This window comes from Falco naumanni, chromosome 13 (genome assembly GCF_017639655.2).
Source record: "Falco naumanni isolate bFalNau1 chromosome 13, bFalNau1.pat, whole genome shotgun sequence".
Taxonomy (NCBI): Eukaryota; Metazoa; Chordata; class Aves; order Falconiformes; family Falconidae; genus Falco; species Falco naumanni.
In genome coordinates, this window is record NC_054066.1 from 1,907,111 (window position 1) to 1,923,096 (window position 15,986).

The 15,986-nt window shown below is 57.3% G+C and overlaps 1 protein-coding gene across 5 annotated transcripts in view; it reads right to left on the reverse strand.

The window, feature by feature from the left end:
• Positions 1–13,894, reverse strand: part of IGF2BP2 (insulin like growth factor 2 mRNA binding protein 2) — a 30,874-nt gene extending 16,980 nt beyond the window's left edge. For all 5 annotated transcript variants that reach the window (XR_005830544.1, XR_005830543.1, XM_040612439.1 and 2 more), the window contains exons 1-5: positions 13,591–13,894; positions 13,010–13,070; positions 2,168–2,216; positions 1,753–1,804; positions 1,136–1,199 (exon numbers count right to left, since the gene is read on the reverse strand). Coding sequence is in view for 3 of the 5 variants with exons in the window: in XM_040612439.1 (XP_040468373.1) it covers positions 1,136–1,199; positions 1,753–1,804; positions 2,168–2,216; positions 13,010–13,070; positions 13,591–13,780 (416 nt within the window). In the remaining 2 variants the exon portion in view is untranslated. The remainder of the gene's footprint in view (positions 1–1,135; positions 1,200–1,752; positions 1,805–2,167; positions 2,217–13,009; positions 13,071–13,590) is intronic.
• Between the last annotated feature and the right edge of the window lie 2,092 nt (positions 13,895–15,986).

The window sequence follows — 15,986 nt, forward strand, 5'->3', positions numbered from 1 at the left end:
TAGCTTGAAACAGCCCTTGCATTTCTGAAATAACCCCCAGTCCGTTTGCTTTTTTCCTCTGCTGGCTACAATAAATCTTCAACCATGTCTTCACACAGCCCCACTGCACTGATGCACAGGCTCATCGGGTTCTTCCATCCTTTTCAAGTTTTTCTTGACAGGTGGCTTTTCTTCATGTGTGCCTCTGCACAACGTGCAGGTGACCTACCCTCCGCTGCTCTCCCTCCCCTGCAGAGCCCGGCCACGGACCCCCCGGCTCCCTCTCACCCTCTAACTAGTTATTCGGCCACCCAAAGGCCCTCTCTTGTCTACGGCCCACGCGCTCTGACAGCCTTTTACGTGTCGACCAGATGGTGTCTCTTGACTCCAGGAAGCAGGAGACAACAGTCTCTGCTTTTTGGTCTCCAACTTGAACCTCCCCCACATGGCAGAGGGTACTCAAGTCTCCCACCACCACAGAGTTTCTTCACCATCTCTCCCACTTCCTTCAGCATAATCCACCTCTCCAGCAGCTTGGGCTGGGTGGTTGGACTGGTGATTAATCCAGTACATTCCCAGTTTAGGTCTGGACTTCTAGCCTGGGAAGATGACTCCTTGACCCACTGCTTATCTGACCCAACCCTCAGCTTCCTAGAGTGCTTTGCTCCCTCAAGACAAGGCCAGCAGGACCCTGCAAAGAACCTCGTAGGAAGGACAGTGTCCAAAGGCAAGATGGCACATCACAATGCCACTTGGGGACAAGAGAAGGCACAGGGGAAGAGGGGACAACCACAGGGCTGATGGCTCCAGGCTGGTCCAGCCATGCCCGTGCATGTATGACGGGGCACCATGAGAAACCATCTCCCATGTGAAGGAAGAAGGCAGGAGACCACCCAGTGGTGGGATGAAGAGAAGACTGCTGGCAGAAGACACGGAAGATGACACAGCTCAAGACAAACCTAACACCTGCCTGCTGTACCTCGAGAAGATACACAGACAGCCCTGAAGGCACCTGAAGCTTACACTGTAAGAGCTCCGAAACAAGCCAAGGAGGCTCAGAGAGGAGACAAAAAGAAGCCTGGAAGATACCTGGGATTCCTCGGGAGAAGTTCAGGTGGTGTGAAACTATGGACAAAACAAAGCAAAACCCACTTACACTTTTGCTTCTTCTTTAGTTGCATACGTTACGTTGACAACAGCTGTTTCTGTGTCTGTGTTGACTGGGGGAAAACCAAGAGAAGGAGCGTTAGAGCAGGGAGGAGAGAGACATCACCGCTGCTCCCGGCCCCCCCGTACGGTGGGAGGGTAGTACCTGTCCTGTGGGGGGTGGCCCCGATTGCCACCTACACTTTTGCACCGCTGTATTTTCCCCCAGCACGAGGAGTGGGCTGGGCTGGCAAAGGACTGGGAGGTGCCAAGGCTGGACCCTGCCACCCCTGCCAGGGGGGACGCACGGCCGGACACCACCGATCCACCAACAGACCCCAAACAACACCCGGCTCGTTTTCACTTGCACGGAGAATTGGGATTTTAATTTGCCGGCGACCAGAAGCCCCAGGGGATGGAGGACCGATGGCCCATGCCGTCCCACCAGTGGACGGGTGGCCCCATCACTGCCAGCAGGGCTTGTGTCCATAGGGAAAACCACTTTAGCCCAGTACCGAAGACTGGGAAAACTAGGGTTCACCCCAGCGGGTGTTGTCCAGCGTGGGGAGAGCTGGGGAACAGTGCTGGGGCTTTCACACAGATGAGGACCATGCTGGACCGTCTCACCTTGCTCTACGTTCTCCACCGTCCCATACTGAGCTAAGAGGCCATCCAGCACCTGGGGGGGGAGAGCACAAAGAGGGCAGGTGAGGCAGGCAGGAGGGGCTGCCCGACAGGCACGGAGGGCAGGGAAGAGCCTGCTGCACCCGCAGGCACCCTCCGAAGAGCCAGCGTCACCCAACCGCTTACATGCCTTCCCCCACCTGCCTCCCGTCACCCCCACCCCCCAGCTCCGGAACCCACAAGCAGGTGGGGGGAGATGGAGCCCAGTTCACGCTCAGCCTCCCTCCTGGTTTTACTGGGGAAGGTAAATGGTGGCCAGCATGCGGAGCGCACGCTCCCGCGGCACAGCTCGCGGTGCTCGGCAGGGCTGACGGAGGAGGAGGAGAACGGGATGCCTTTGGGATCGTCCGCTTCTTACCTCCCACTGCAGGTGGGGGGGGATATTTCGGATCTGGATCTTCCTGCTCCTGCAAAGACAAAGCCGGGGTTAGGGCCTGCCGGCACGCCGCCGCAGGAGGGGAAAGGCCTCCTGGGGACCCGGCGGTGCTGGGGAGAACCTGCCAAAGCATCCCGCTCCCCCACGCCCCCCTGGAGCAGCCCAGCCCTGGGGAAAGCCACTTCTCCCAGCCTTGCCCGGTCACCACGCACCGAGGCCGGAGCTGTCTCCAGAACGCTCCATGCTCGCGCCGGCGGCTGAGTTTCCAAGGAAACCTCCTGAAACAGCCTCTGCAGAGCCACGGCCACACAGGGATGGCTGGGACACGTGCACTGAGCGCACTGCCCCAGGCCACCTGGCTGGGTGGGGACGGGACCCCCAAGAGCCCCCATGCCCAGCCCTGCTAAGCCTTGAGGGGGGCTCTCAAAAAGTGCATCCTGCCAATGTCCACCACCTCCCAGCAACGCGGGGCTGCTTTCCATGGGGATACCTACACCGTATGCTGGGAGGCCTGCCCTTGGAGATGGCCAGCACGCCCGACCTTGCCTGGCTGCACCCCCGACCTTGCCTGGCTGCACCCCCGACCTTGCCTGGCTGCACCCCCAATGTCGCCACGGCACAGCCTCGGGCACGGATGCACAGGAACCATTGCAGAGGCCTCCCAAGAGGTAACAGCCACCAAGTGCCTCCCCATCCTGGCTGCAAGATGACGTGTTTGGGCAAGTGGGGTGTTCGGAGACACCCAAGTCCATGGAGAATCCAGCCACGCCGTGAACTCACACACTGTCCACCCAGATCAGCATCCCTAACCCTGCCCGTAGTCCCTCAGCTCCAGCCAAAGCAGCGCCCTGCTCCCCCCTGGCCCAGCTCGAAGCTCCACCAGAGCAGGGCCAGACCACCTCTCCCAGCACCAGGGCTACGTTTTGTGACCGAGCCACCCCGTGGCACACGCACACAGCCGGGTTTCAGGAGCTGACCGGCAGCTGGAAGCCACCTTGGCGAAGCTTTGCCCTGCCTTGGGACAAGCTCAGGGAGGACACCTGGCAGGCATGGCACCACCAGCCTGAAGGCAAGCAGCCACCGGCAGCCCCAGCCGATGGCCAGCAACAGCCAGGGGCTTTGGGCCAAATCCTACAGGAGCGGGGAGAGGAGCTCTGCTCACCTGCAACCCATCAACATCCCAACACCCTGGTCCCACCAGCAGCCTTCCAACAGCTGGCAAACGGCTCCAAACTTTGGCCCAAGCAGCGAGGATGGCCCCTGCACCCTCTGCTCGTCAGAGTGCGCCCCAAGCCCCTGCAAACAATTTCGGCAGATAAAAAGTTTCTCAGGTCTTTTGGGGCCAGTCACTGGGGACTGGGAGGAAATGTGGGGCACGGCAAGAACCAGAGGACAGGTTGGCTTTCACGCAGAGCCCACCACAGCCCGGGCTGGGGGGAGCCGTGCATCGCAGTGCTGGGGGCTGGTGAGCTCCGGACACGACCTTTCTGCCTCCACAGTGGCAGCACACGCCGCTTGCTCCCAGTTTAACAGCACGGGGCAATGGGAACCTTGGGACGGGCAGCCGTCTGCCTTGGGAAGCAGGAATTGGGGGTGCAGCACGAGCGGCGTGGCTCTGAGGATGCTGGTGGATACGTGCAGCGATCCGGGGCGCCTGCCCCCACGAGTGAGAAAGGGGCAGCAGGGAAAGGACGTGCCCTGCGATGTGGGGGATTATTTTATTTTAAAATTAGACACATTAAAACTAGACAGCCACGGGAGTATTTTTTCTGCTCCCCACATATATTTATAGATGCACACACGAATAGATGCTGGTGGCTTCTCCTGGCAGAGCAAGTGGTTTGCACCAGGATTTCCTCTCCCCTAATTAAGCATCTCATTGACGACAAGCAATTAATAATAAGGAAAGAAAAGATGGGCTGCCCATGGGGACACAAAAAGGCTTGTACATTTATTCTGAGCCTTAATGTTATCAGCATTTTAGGTTTAAAAACAAGGGGGTGGGGAAAACCCACCGCCCAGCCCAGGAGAAGGACCACGGTCACACAAAGCAGCTGAAGCCACCGAGGAGCCTCGTATCTCGTGGTGCTGCTCACGCAGGTATGGCCAGCAGTGCGACCAGCGACAGACAACAAACCCTGCACTCGCACCCAGCCCAGGAGGTGGCCTCAATAAAACCCTGCAGGGGGTTGACAGACCTTCCCCCAGGGATCCAGGGATCCTGCGTCCGGCCATCCCTGCTGACCGGTCACCTCCCCGCCGTGGCCAAGAACCCTGCCCGGCTCGCAGCCTGCCCCATGCTGCAGGGATGGCTCTGCCTGTCAGAAGAAATCGGTCACTGCAAAAAAGTGGGGAAGCCAGAGCTGGGGGAAATGGTGCTCTCCTGCAGCGCTACCAAACCCCTCTCCTCCAGCAGCCACCGGCTCATGTCCCAAGCTGCCACCCAGGATTTCAAGGCTGTGCATGCAGCTGTAAGATCCTTGCGAGGCAAGGAGGAAGACTCATCCCATCCCACCCAACGCCACCCCTGGCCAGAAATGAGGCGGTGAGGAGGACCGGGACCAAGGGGGACCATGGCAATGACCATCCTGCACTACTTGCCAACAGCCAAAACGCCTCTCCTGCCCATCCCTGCCACCTGCCCAGGGCTGACGCCGCACCCAGTACTAACGCTCTGCAGGGCCCACTCCACAAAACAGGAATGTTTCATTTATAAAAACACACTGACATTTCCCAGAGGGGTGATTAAGACACCCAGGTCCACTCCTGAGCGGTGCTGAGCTCCTGGGGCACTGCTCCCACCTGCTCCAAGAGACGCATCCTGCCCCCGCGCCGAGTGGTGACACGCTGCCAGGCTGCCCCAGCGAGCCCCAGCCCAGGTGCCAGCAAGGTGCAAACCATCGGCACCCGAAAGCTCCCCGGGGAAAAGCCCTTCCCAGCTGCATGAGCCCAACCGAAGCCCAGGACCTGCCTCTCCCGCTGGCAGAGTGCCCCACACGCTGCCCCGTTGGTCCTGCCACCTTCCAGCCCCAAAACAGGGCGGGCGGCACCGTCACCTGCCGTATCCCGAGATGCCAGCGCTCAGCTGCAAGCCATGGCTCCAGCCATCTGCCCCCCCAGCCTGGCGACCACCTGTGCCCACGGGATGCCACAGGCTGGACCACGCGGAAGCCACTCTCCTTTTGGGGTTCACCTGGCTCGGCTCAGCCCGTCCCCAAAGCCCAGCAGCACGGGGGACATGGGGCATTCTGAAGCAGCTCATCCAAGCACAAGCGGCCCGCTGGCCAGGCGGGGTGGTCCCCTCGCCAGCATGTTGGCAGCCGCTCTAGAAACGCCTCTGCCTTGAACTGAACTGCACCGGGGCTGTCGCCTCCCGCACCTCGGCCAAGGGAGATGCCAGGGCAGCCCCGGTCCCCCGAGGAGCTGCCTCATCCCCTCCGTGCCGCTCGCCCACCTCCCGACGCACCCAAGGAGAAGGACCACAGCGAGGCGGTGTATAACCCCACCTCCCAGGGGACACTACAGCACATTCCCACTTCCCAGCATCCATCCAGGCTGATGCAGAGCACCTAAAGCTACCCGAATAGCACTCAAGGCTTCACCCCCACCACCTGGCGGGTCTCCCAGTTGCTCATTATCACTGCTCAGCATTTAAAAGAAGGTTATTACTCCTACTGGGTGTATTTTTAATAGCTCTCGTAATTCCCTACCTGGTCAAAGCCGTGCTGGACCACGCGTGGTCATAGCTGACGGAGTGATGGATGTGTATCCAGGGCCATCATCTATTATTCCCAGGGCTGGGGTACGGACCATGCGTGGTCCTCATGGGACAGGGCAGCAGAGCTCAAGGCCACCCTCCTCCAACACCACTCCTGAGAGGACTCTGGAGCAGAGAATTCCTTTGTTTTGATTTTCCTCACTCCTCCCAAAACCTGGGAGACTGGGGACCGATTTCAGCATGCGCACACAGCCCCCAGCGCACGACCGCATGATGAAGGCAGCAGCCACGGTTCACCCAACCTGTTTTGCAGCAGGCTGGTAGGAATTTAAGAAAAAAAATAATAAATCACAATGACCAGTAACTACAGGTACAACGTTTGTGAAAAAATACTTCATTGTGTGGCACAAGCAGCCGTAGCAAGCTGCCCTGGGACAACCACCCTCCTGCTCCTCCCTACCCCTGCACCCACCAGCCATCTCGGTGCCCAGTCCAGGACGAAATGCCCAGTGGCAATTGAGCATCACAGGCAAGTGCTAAAGAAATCAGACTTACATAGGTTCCCCTGCTTTTTTGCCCTTCTAAATTCAATCAAAATCAGTCCTGATTGCTAGCGGCTACTCTGGCTCGAGGAAGAACCACCTCCTCCACCCCAGAGCTGGCTTTCGGGTACCACATGCCGGCTGGCACTGCACGCAGGGCGAAGGGGCCGGCGTTCTAAGCGAGCGAGGCTGCAAGCTGGGTTCATGAAATAATCCACGACGGAGCTGTGCTATATTTTGTGCATCCATTAGACCGAAATTGCAAGGCCAACATCGCAACCCTGCAGGGAAAGGGGATGGAAAACCGACAGCCACCAGCATCACCGGCTGATGTCCACAAACGAGAGCTTCACATGCCAGATTACCCATACTTGCTGAAATCAACCAATAAAACAGGAAGATGCCTTAAAACTTGCAGTTTATTCCCCAGAATCAGGTGGACTGGCTTTCTTTGGCACATCTCTCCCCTTTCCAGCAGCTCAGGTAGGCAGCAGAACTCGCACGGCTCCGTAGCCACCCATAGCTCCCAAGGAAATAACACGTAACAGCCCCCCCCCCCCCCCCCCCCCAAATCCAGGGATGCAGAACAAGAAAAATAAGAATGTGATGGAGCTGTGAAATGGAAACAACGAGCCACCAGGCCCCCTGCTCAACCTCCACGAGCCCACCCTGCATCTGCTCATGCCTCCCCTGCCCCATCAGGCTGCAGCTCCATGGACCATCCCCCGGTCCCCCGTGTCCCCCCCGCCCCCGGTCTCCTGTCCCCGAGGGCCCTCCCCTCCCAGAGGCGCTGGGGAACCATAAAATCAATTTCACTGACCTGGCTTCAATGCAAGCCTTACAGTGGTATGTAAGGGTGGCTTCACCACTGTTTGCCCTAAAAAATGAAGATTTTTTCTAGTCCAGCTTTGCAATATCTCACTATAATAAAGCCATAAAGGGAATTTATCACCTTCCACCTCGGATCAGTACTGAGGGCAGAGAAAACACGTCTGGCAGCTCCTGCTTTCAATAAAAATGAGTTTTCAACAGAACTGGGGGGAAAAAAAACAGGGGTGAAACGTGCTGGAAATGAACCATCTCCCCGGCAGCCCTGCCTGCTTCATGAAATATTTTTCCCAGGCAAGAAAACATACAAAACATGATGCTCGTCATCAGGTAGGGACTAAACTCAGCCCCACCTGAATTTTTCAGACCCAGCAACCCAGAGCCTGAGACTGACACGCTCCCTGAACCAGGCAGGGAAGAAGGCGGTGGTTGGGTTTGTGTCTCTCAATTATTCCATATATTTTTTTGGTCTATCAGGGTTGTCCTCAACAAGTTTTGCTCTCATCCAACGCAACCCAGCAGCGGATCTTAACAAGCAACGGCACTGTCAGCGCTGGGCTGGATAAGCATTAAAGAGCTGCCCCAGTTTCAACCAGTTGCCAAGAGCATCGCAGATGCATCTGCTCCAGTTCCCCTCCCAGCCCAGGGGCTTTGCCTTGACACTCTTAAGGAATTAAAATCCGTTCACGTTAAAGCCCAGTCCTCTTCTGCAGGACAAACAACCTGCTGAGGGATGGAGCGGGGGGGGCAGCAAGGACAGCACGTGATTGATACATCCCCGTGAGCTGGGGATGTATTAACAATAGGGATGAATGGGAAATAACGTCCCATCTGTCACAGCTTTTCAAGATTAAGGGGGGGGGGGGGGGGGGGCGGGGGGGGAAGAGGAGGGGAAAAAAGGAAAAGAGGAGGGAAAAAAAAAAGAAAAAAGGGAGGGGGGAGAAAAAGTGGGGGAAGGGAGGGTAGAAAAGAAAAAAAGAGGGAGGGAAAATTTAAAAGAGGGAGGGAAAAGGAAAATAAGGGGGAGAGGAGGGGAAAAATAACACACACCCACACCCCGCACCCCCATTCAGTATCGGGATGAAGGGGAACACCAAGCCCTGTGTGGGAGCAGGGCTGCCAGCCCCGCTGTGCCGGGCAGGGGGGACACACACAGCGCTGCTGCAAGGGGGGCTCAACCACACCAGGCTCCCAGCCCCTGCCACCCAAAGCCACCCCCCAGCCCCCACAGCCCCAGCACCCACCTCTCCCTGGGGAGTGCCAGCGAGCTGGGCTAAGCAGGGCATCAATGTGATACCCAACGGGGCAAAAAGGCAAGTTCACACAACTGGAGGAACTATACATTGATAAAAATAGGTAACTCATGACATTCACGTATCATCTTCCTTTCGGCTCTGGCCTCTCCCTAGCGCCTTCACACCCAGGCAGGCTTGACGGCGGTACCAAGAAGTGCCCCAGCAGGCTGCAGCATGGCCTCGGTCAGCCTCTTGCATCATCTGTACCCACGCACTGTCCTGCATCCCTGATGGCACCCCGCTCCCATCCCTGCAACCCCAGTGACATCCTGCCCCCATCCCTGATGGCAACCCGCTCCCATCCCTGCATCCCTGATGCCATCCTGCTCCCATCCCTGATGCCATCCTGCTTCTCTCCCCACATCCCTGATGCCGTCCTGCTCCCGTCCCCGCATCCCTGATGCCAGCACCCGGCTCCCATCCCCAGCTCCTGGCCGGCAGCGAAGAACCAAGCAAAAAGGCAGCTAAAGAAAAATAAAGCAAGTCAGCTGCCACCAGCGCCCAGCTGACCCACACCTGAACAGACAGAATAAAACCAGCAACGGCATCACACCCAGCTGTGACAAGCACCAGGGTCAGCCTAGGAAAGGGGCAGCCCCCCCAGGGCCTTCTCCTGGCCAGCTCCACAGGGAACAGCACCCACGGAACCCTGCCACCCACCCAGCAGGCACCACGAGGGGGGTTCCCCACGCCTGATGCCACCAGCATCGCCTTGGCAATATCATTTTTGTGTGTGTATACACACATATATAAAATATATATATATAAAAAGTATTGTTTTAATATATATAAACATACATTGAAAAGTATCTTTTATATATACTTTTACTACCTATATGTTAAAATACCTTTAAAAACACATATAGTATCTTATATGTAGTATCTTTATATATATTTAGTATCTTTATTTTTACATAAAAGATACTAAATGCTTTAAAAACTAAACCACACATTATTACTTTATATAAATATGAAAGACCCTGAAATACATTAAACAGCTATAGTTAAGACCCGGAGCAGGACGGCGAGCAGCCCCACTTTCAGCACTCCGCATCCCCCTCCAGCCTGGCGTAACCCAACACTCGCCACACACAAGAAAATCCCCACCAAGTTTTAATTCCCTTGGCAAAGCGAAGCAAACCCTCCCCACGCTGCGGCCCGAGAAAAATCTCTTCTTGCCCTTTAGGTTTCTCTAATTATTTTTTTTTTAAAAAAATTAGACACATTAAAACTAGACAGCCACGGGAGTATTTTTTCTGCTCCCCACGTATATTTATAGATGCACACACGAATAGATGCTGGTGGCTTCTCCTGGCAGAGCAAATGGTTTGCACCAGGATTTCCTCTCCCCTAATTAAGCATCTCATTGACAACAAGCAATTAATAATAAGGAAAGAAAAGATGGGCTGCCCATGGGGACACAAAAGGGCTTGTACATTTATTCTGAGCCTTAATGTTATCAGCATTTTAGGTTTAAAAACAAGGGGGTGGGGAAAACAAGTAAATAAACAACTAAATAAAGCCAAAATACACAGAAACAAGAATTGAATTGATGCTTAAGAGAGGAAAAATTATTTAAGGCTAATTCCTTTTGAAACAGGAGAAAATCCTGCACGTCTCACAAAATCACCCCCAGCAAAGCTGCCTGGGCAGGCAGTTCCATCACCACCCCCCTGGCAACCTCTGCCCGCAGCAAAACCCCCTAAGTTTCGCCATTTACTAGATTAGCAAAAAAAAATAAATATTTTTTTTTAATATTACAGTGATGTCCAGCCTCCCCCTCCACGCTGTTAAGATGGATGTCCCTTGTGCTTTTATTTCTAATCGCTGAAAATTACGGCAGAAGCAGAATTTAAAAGGCACCTTCGCAATTGGGAACCCAAAAATGTCACCGGTTTGGGGACACCAAACAGGGCTTCGCTCCATATTAAACTCCACATTTGTATCCAACGCTTGTATAAAAGTCAGCATTGGGGTGGCTGTGTTTTATTTTCTGTATTTCACAACCAACCCTGATTATTATTTTTTTTTATCTCTTTCTTTCCCATGAACAGGATTTTCAAAGATTTCAGAGCTGTACCACCCATGTTTAAGGGGAAAGATGATGCCGCCTCCCTCACCGCCACGCTCCAGATACAGAATACTCCTGACGCGTGATTGCATCGCCCTGCTTTAAGCAAATAAAAGCATTCCCTGCTCCTGCTGGGTTTAAAAATCAATTCAAAATTTAATCTTCAATTCTAAAATGTTGGAGGGGGGGGGGGGGGGGAAGAGGGGAATTTTTTTTTCTTTAATTCTCCAAGGCATATTACAGCATATACAAGGGGAACAACAAAAAAAAAAAACAACAACAAAACAATCGAGATACTGTTGGATCCTTCCTATAGGAGCCGAAACCATTTGGCTGGCAGCAGAATGGCTGATTTTTAACTCGTGAGAGGCGGCTCGGCAGAGCGGGCAGGATCCACGCTCCTTCCCACCGATGTCACGTTTAATTCCTGCCTTCGGAGAAACAGAAACAAACCCCTGCCAGCAGCTCCCGGCGCACCTCGAGGAATCCCTTCCCCGACCTACGGCATCGAGGTGTCAGAAAATGGGATTTCCAGCCCATTTCTTATCGAACCGTATTTATGGGCGTCTAAACACAGCCGTAAAATCAGAGCTCCGTGAGATCGGGTTATAAAAATACAGGGCTCCAGGTGGACGCGGGGAAGCGGCGGCATCGGCACCTCCCGGTCCCCAGCGCCGTGACGCAGAAACGCTGGGGGACGAGAGCCAAGATGGGCTCGGGTTCCCCAAGCCAAATTAAAACACAAACTCACTTAAATAACCAGCGGATTTTACCATCTGAGTCCCCCCCCCGAATTCCCAGCGCGTCTCTAGGGCTCAACCACAACTACAAAAATTGGATTTTCTACAAATTTGAAGCCCTGGGGGGGGGGGACAGGGGACAGGACACACACACACACACCACGACAACGACAACAACTACAACATGACCACGTGAGGCTCTGTTCCCTGCCAAAAATCACATTATAAAAATAAAATCTATAATCTACCGAGGCAAAGGCACGGTCCCTGTAGCTGGATATATTAGTATAAAGCAGAATATGTTTTTTTAGCTGTGATAAAAAGATATCAGCTTTAAATTAGATCTCAATAACCTGAGGAAACTTGGGAGCCGAGCTGGCATAGAAAACTTGGAGCCAGCTGAAAACAGCCTGATGCAAAATAAATCGGCATTTATTTCTGGGCTGTTTACACGTCCTTTTTTCTTTCAAAACACAGAAGAAAAAAAAAGTAGCAGCACCCCAGCCCGACGGAGAATTTAGGTAAAGGGGAATTCCTTGCTTACATCCCGAAGGTCGAGCCCCGGGTCCATGCTGCCTTTCCAAACTCCCAATTTCTGGCTCCATCACTCTTCCAGAGTCCTTGACAGAGCAGCTTGAGGCTGCTGCAGAGCTTCAGCCTACAAATACTACAGCTGGCGTTTGGGGGGGTGGGTTGTTGTTGGTTGGGGTTTTTTTTTTTGCTTGTTTTCCAAGATTTTTGAAGGTAAGAGCGTGTGATCCCTGCCTAGGAAGAAACCCCACTCCGGCACACGTGATGCCGGGCACGAGCCGTTCCCCACGGAGCCTCAATTACACAACAGCGTGTCCCCCCGCCGTCACTCCGAAATTAATGCCCTGACACCGATCTCCACACCGAGCCAACCATCCCGCAGGACCCTCCGGGGGGTCCCGGGCTTTTTCCCAGCGCACAGACCTTTTATCCCAACACATACTGGGGGGGTGAAAAACCAAAAATACTGTGTCGTGACGAGGGAGCGCGGTGATGGGGTGCGGGGTTACCTGCTCTACGGGGTGAGCGTGTCCCCAGCCCCACACCTGACCCCCAAAGGGGGTGGGCTCTGGGCTCTGCCCCTCAAGCGTTCAGTGTTGGGGACCCCCGGCTGCCAGAGGGAGAGGAGCATTTGCAATGAACTAATTGCTCAATTCCTCATTAAAAACAACCTCCTCCTGCAGCGCGGGCAGCCCAGCTGCTGGGCGCCCCCCCGGGGAGACCCCCAGGCCACCCCCCCGGAGAAAGCGGAGGGCTGGGGAAGGGGGAGGGGGTGTTTTTCTTCACCCCCAAAAAGCCAAGCGGCTGTTTGCTGCTGGCCCGTCGGGAAGCGCCCGCCCGCCCCGCCCGCCGCGTACGGGGGGGGCCGCGCTGCGGGACACCCAGGGGTGAGGGGGGGCGGCCGGAGCGCTGCTGTGGGCCAGGAGCTCCGCTCCTTCCCTTCCCATCCCTTCCCATCCCTTCCCATCCCCCGCCTCCGCTCCCCAGAGCGAAAGTAAAACCCGGCGGGGCTCCCGCCTCGCCCCCCCCCACCCCCCGTGGGCCGGCAGGGGTGGGGGAGGTGGGGGCGGGGGGTGCGGGGGGGATGGCGAGCGGTTACCTGAGCTTTTTGGGCACGGAATAATCCACTTCCATCACTTTGCCGTGCAGCTCCACTTTCCCTGCGGAGACAGCGGGGCGCTCAGCATCACCCCGCGGCAGGCCCCCCCTGCGCCCCCCCCTCTCAGTCCCCCGCCGCTGCCCGCCGCCCCCCCACCCCCTCCCCGGGCCGCCCCCCCCGGCCGGGCCGCCCCCGGGCCGCCGCTGCCCTGCCCGCGCCCCGCCGCCCCCGGCCCCCTGCCGCCCCTTCGGCCGCCCTTTGCTCCGCGCCCCCGGTGAGTTGGGGCAGGGCTCCTCGTAAAATGGTTCCCGAGGGGGAGCGGGTGCCGGGGGGGCGGCGGGTAGGGGGGGTCCGCGCCCGGGCGCCTCTTAATAAAATCGAAGAAAAAAATCAGCGAAAAATCGCCGAGGGTTGGGGAAGAGCCGGGGCGGCCGCGGGAAGGAGCGCGTGGGGGGGGGGGGGGGGATGCCCGGGGCTGGGGGCGCCGCGACACGGGGGAGCCCCGGCGGGGGGGGAGGGGGGGGGCGAGGCGGGGGGATGCCCGGGGGGGGGGCGGGGGGGGGCTGCGGCGCCCGGCTCACCCGAGAGGGTCTCGATGGCCCGGATGGCCCAGTTTTGGTCCGGGTAATCCACGAAGGCGTAGCCCGACTTGAGCAGGACCTGGCCGGCCAGGGGCAGCTTCCTCTCCCCGAAGAGCTGCTTCAGGTCCTCGGCGGTGGCGGCGGGGCTGAGGTTGCCGATGTAGAGCTTGTTCATCCTCCGCCGCTTCATGGGAGCCCCCCGGGCTCCTCCCCGCCCTCGGCGCCCGGTGGAGACGCGGGGACGGGAGGGTACGGCTCTGCGCCACCCGCCCTGCCCCAGCCCCAGCCCCAGCCCCGCAGGAGCCTGCGAGCGCGGCGGGCAGCGGGCGGAGCCGTGCCGAGCCCAGCCGAGCCCAGCCCGCCCCCGCCCGGCCCTGCGGCCGCCCCGTCGGTCGGAGCTCGGCGGCAGGTGGAGCAGCGCGACCCCCGCCGCGGGGGGGGGGGGGGCAGGACAGGACCCCCGGGGGCGGCTGGCCCGGGCGGAAGCGGCTCCCCGCTACCTTGGGACGTCGGTTCGTGGTGGGTCGGGAGGGTCCGGCCCCGCCTGCAGCCCGCGCCCCCCCAGCTCCCCGGACCCTAAACCTGCCGCCCCCCCAGCTCCCCTGCCCCTAAACCTGCCGCCCCCCCAGCTCCCCTGCCCTTAAACCTCGCGCCCCCCCCAGCTCCCCGGACCCTAAACCTGACACCCCCCCCCCCCCCCCCCAGCTCCCTTGCCCTTAAACCCATCGCCCCCCTCCCAGTTTCCCGGCCCCTAAACCCGTCACCCCCCAGCTCCTCTGCCCTTAAACACACCACCCCCCCAGCCCTTTTTAAAGCCATCGCCCCCCAAAGCTCCCTGGCCCCTAAACCCATCGCCCCCCCCCCCCCCAGCTCCCCTGCCTTTAAACCCATCACCCCCCTGCCCTTAAACACATTCCTGACCTGCCCTTAAGCCCATCACCCCCCCAGCCCTTTTAAACCTAGCCCCCCCCTAAGCTCCCTGGCCCCTAAACCCATTGCTCCCCAGCTCCCCTGCCCTTAAATCCACCACCCTCACCAGCTCCCCTGCCCTTAAACCCACAGCTCCCAGCCCTTAAGCCTGTCACACACCCTCAGCTCCCCTGCCCTTAAACCTGTCACACACACCACACCCCCCCCCGAGCTCCCCAGCCCTTAAACCCGTCGCCCCCAGCTCCCGCTCCTTGCCCGACACAGGTGTCCTGCCGGCACAGCCCCGCTGTCCTTGCCCAAAAGCACTTGAGGAGTTCCTTCAGGGGAGGGAAAGCGTCCTGCTCAGAAACCAAAGTTCAAAAATCAGTAAATAAACACTGGTCTGTATGAAATGCACCTTTTTAGAAAGTGCGGGTGCACAAACCCGCCCCAGCCGAGGTCCGAGCAGCCATCGCTGCGTGCCCACCCGGCATCCCAAAGGCTTCCCGAAATGGCGAGCTGTGCTCTGCCACCTGTGCACTGAGTTTTGCATGTTCTCAGCTCGGTGGTGGACGCTGCCGGAGCTCCTGGGGCACATGGCTGGCGGGGGCTCTGCTGAAGGATGTCCTCAAGTGACCAAGTGTCAGTGTCACAACCTGCCTTGCCTGCCGAGGGCTGGAAGCTGCAGGTTAGGTGACTATTTTCTCTCTTTTCCTGAGAATACAAAGCCAAATCGTTACGGAAGGGCATCCGGGCTGTGACCGGAGACTAAAATAAGGTGCAGAAATAATACTGGCTGACAGGGGAGGACGGACACAAGTGTCCTTGGAGCCGAGTGTTGTGCCCTACGGCCAGTCGTCCTTTACTGCGGAGGGGATGATGGACAGTAATCTAATTCCGCAGATTTTAAACTGCATGGCGGGACAATTAAAAGCGACGCTCCCTCCTGGCGCGCTGCATCCCGCTGCCACTCTTCCCCTGTCATGTGGAGGTGCTGGATGGAGTAGGAATAGCAGTGACGGGTGCTTGATGCCATGTGTATAGCAAAAATAGATGTGGTTGGACTGCGATGATGCAAAGCGAGAAGAATCCTTTCTCCTCCAATTTCTTCGTCTTTGCTTTCAGCCCAGCTCCTGCCGGGCTGTCATGTACCAGTGGGTCTGGGGGCTCTTCCATCCTCAGCCCCTTTTTCAGGTGCTGTTAGGCCAAAATGCGTTGATAATGTCCTTTTTAAAAAAGCTTACCCTCGATCAGGTCATTAATTCATTCACAGCGATGAGCTATCAACAGTAACGGGGCAGGGAGCTGCTGTTTCATCGTTGCCACTGGGAAGCAGCTGGAGAAACCTGAGGCTGCTGGAGTAATTAGTGCCCACAGGCTGCAATATTCATTTATGACTCCTCGCTCAGGTCTTCTACAGGAACTGGATGTAACACAGGAAGCCTCTTGCAATTACCTGCATGATCTCATCCCTCTTGCCCCTGATT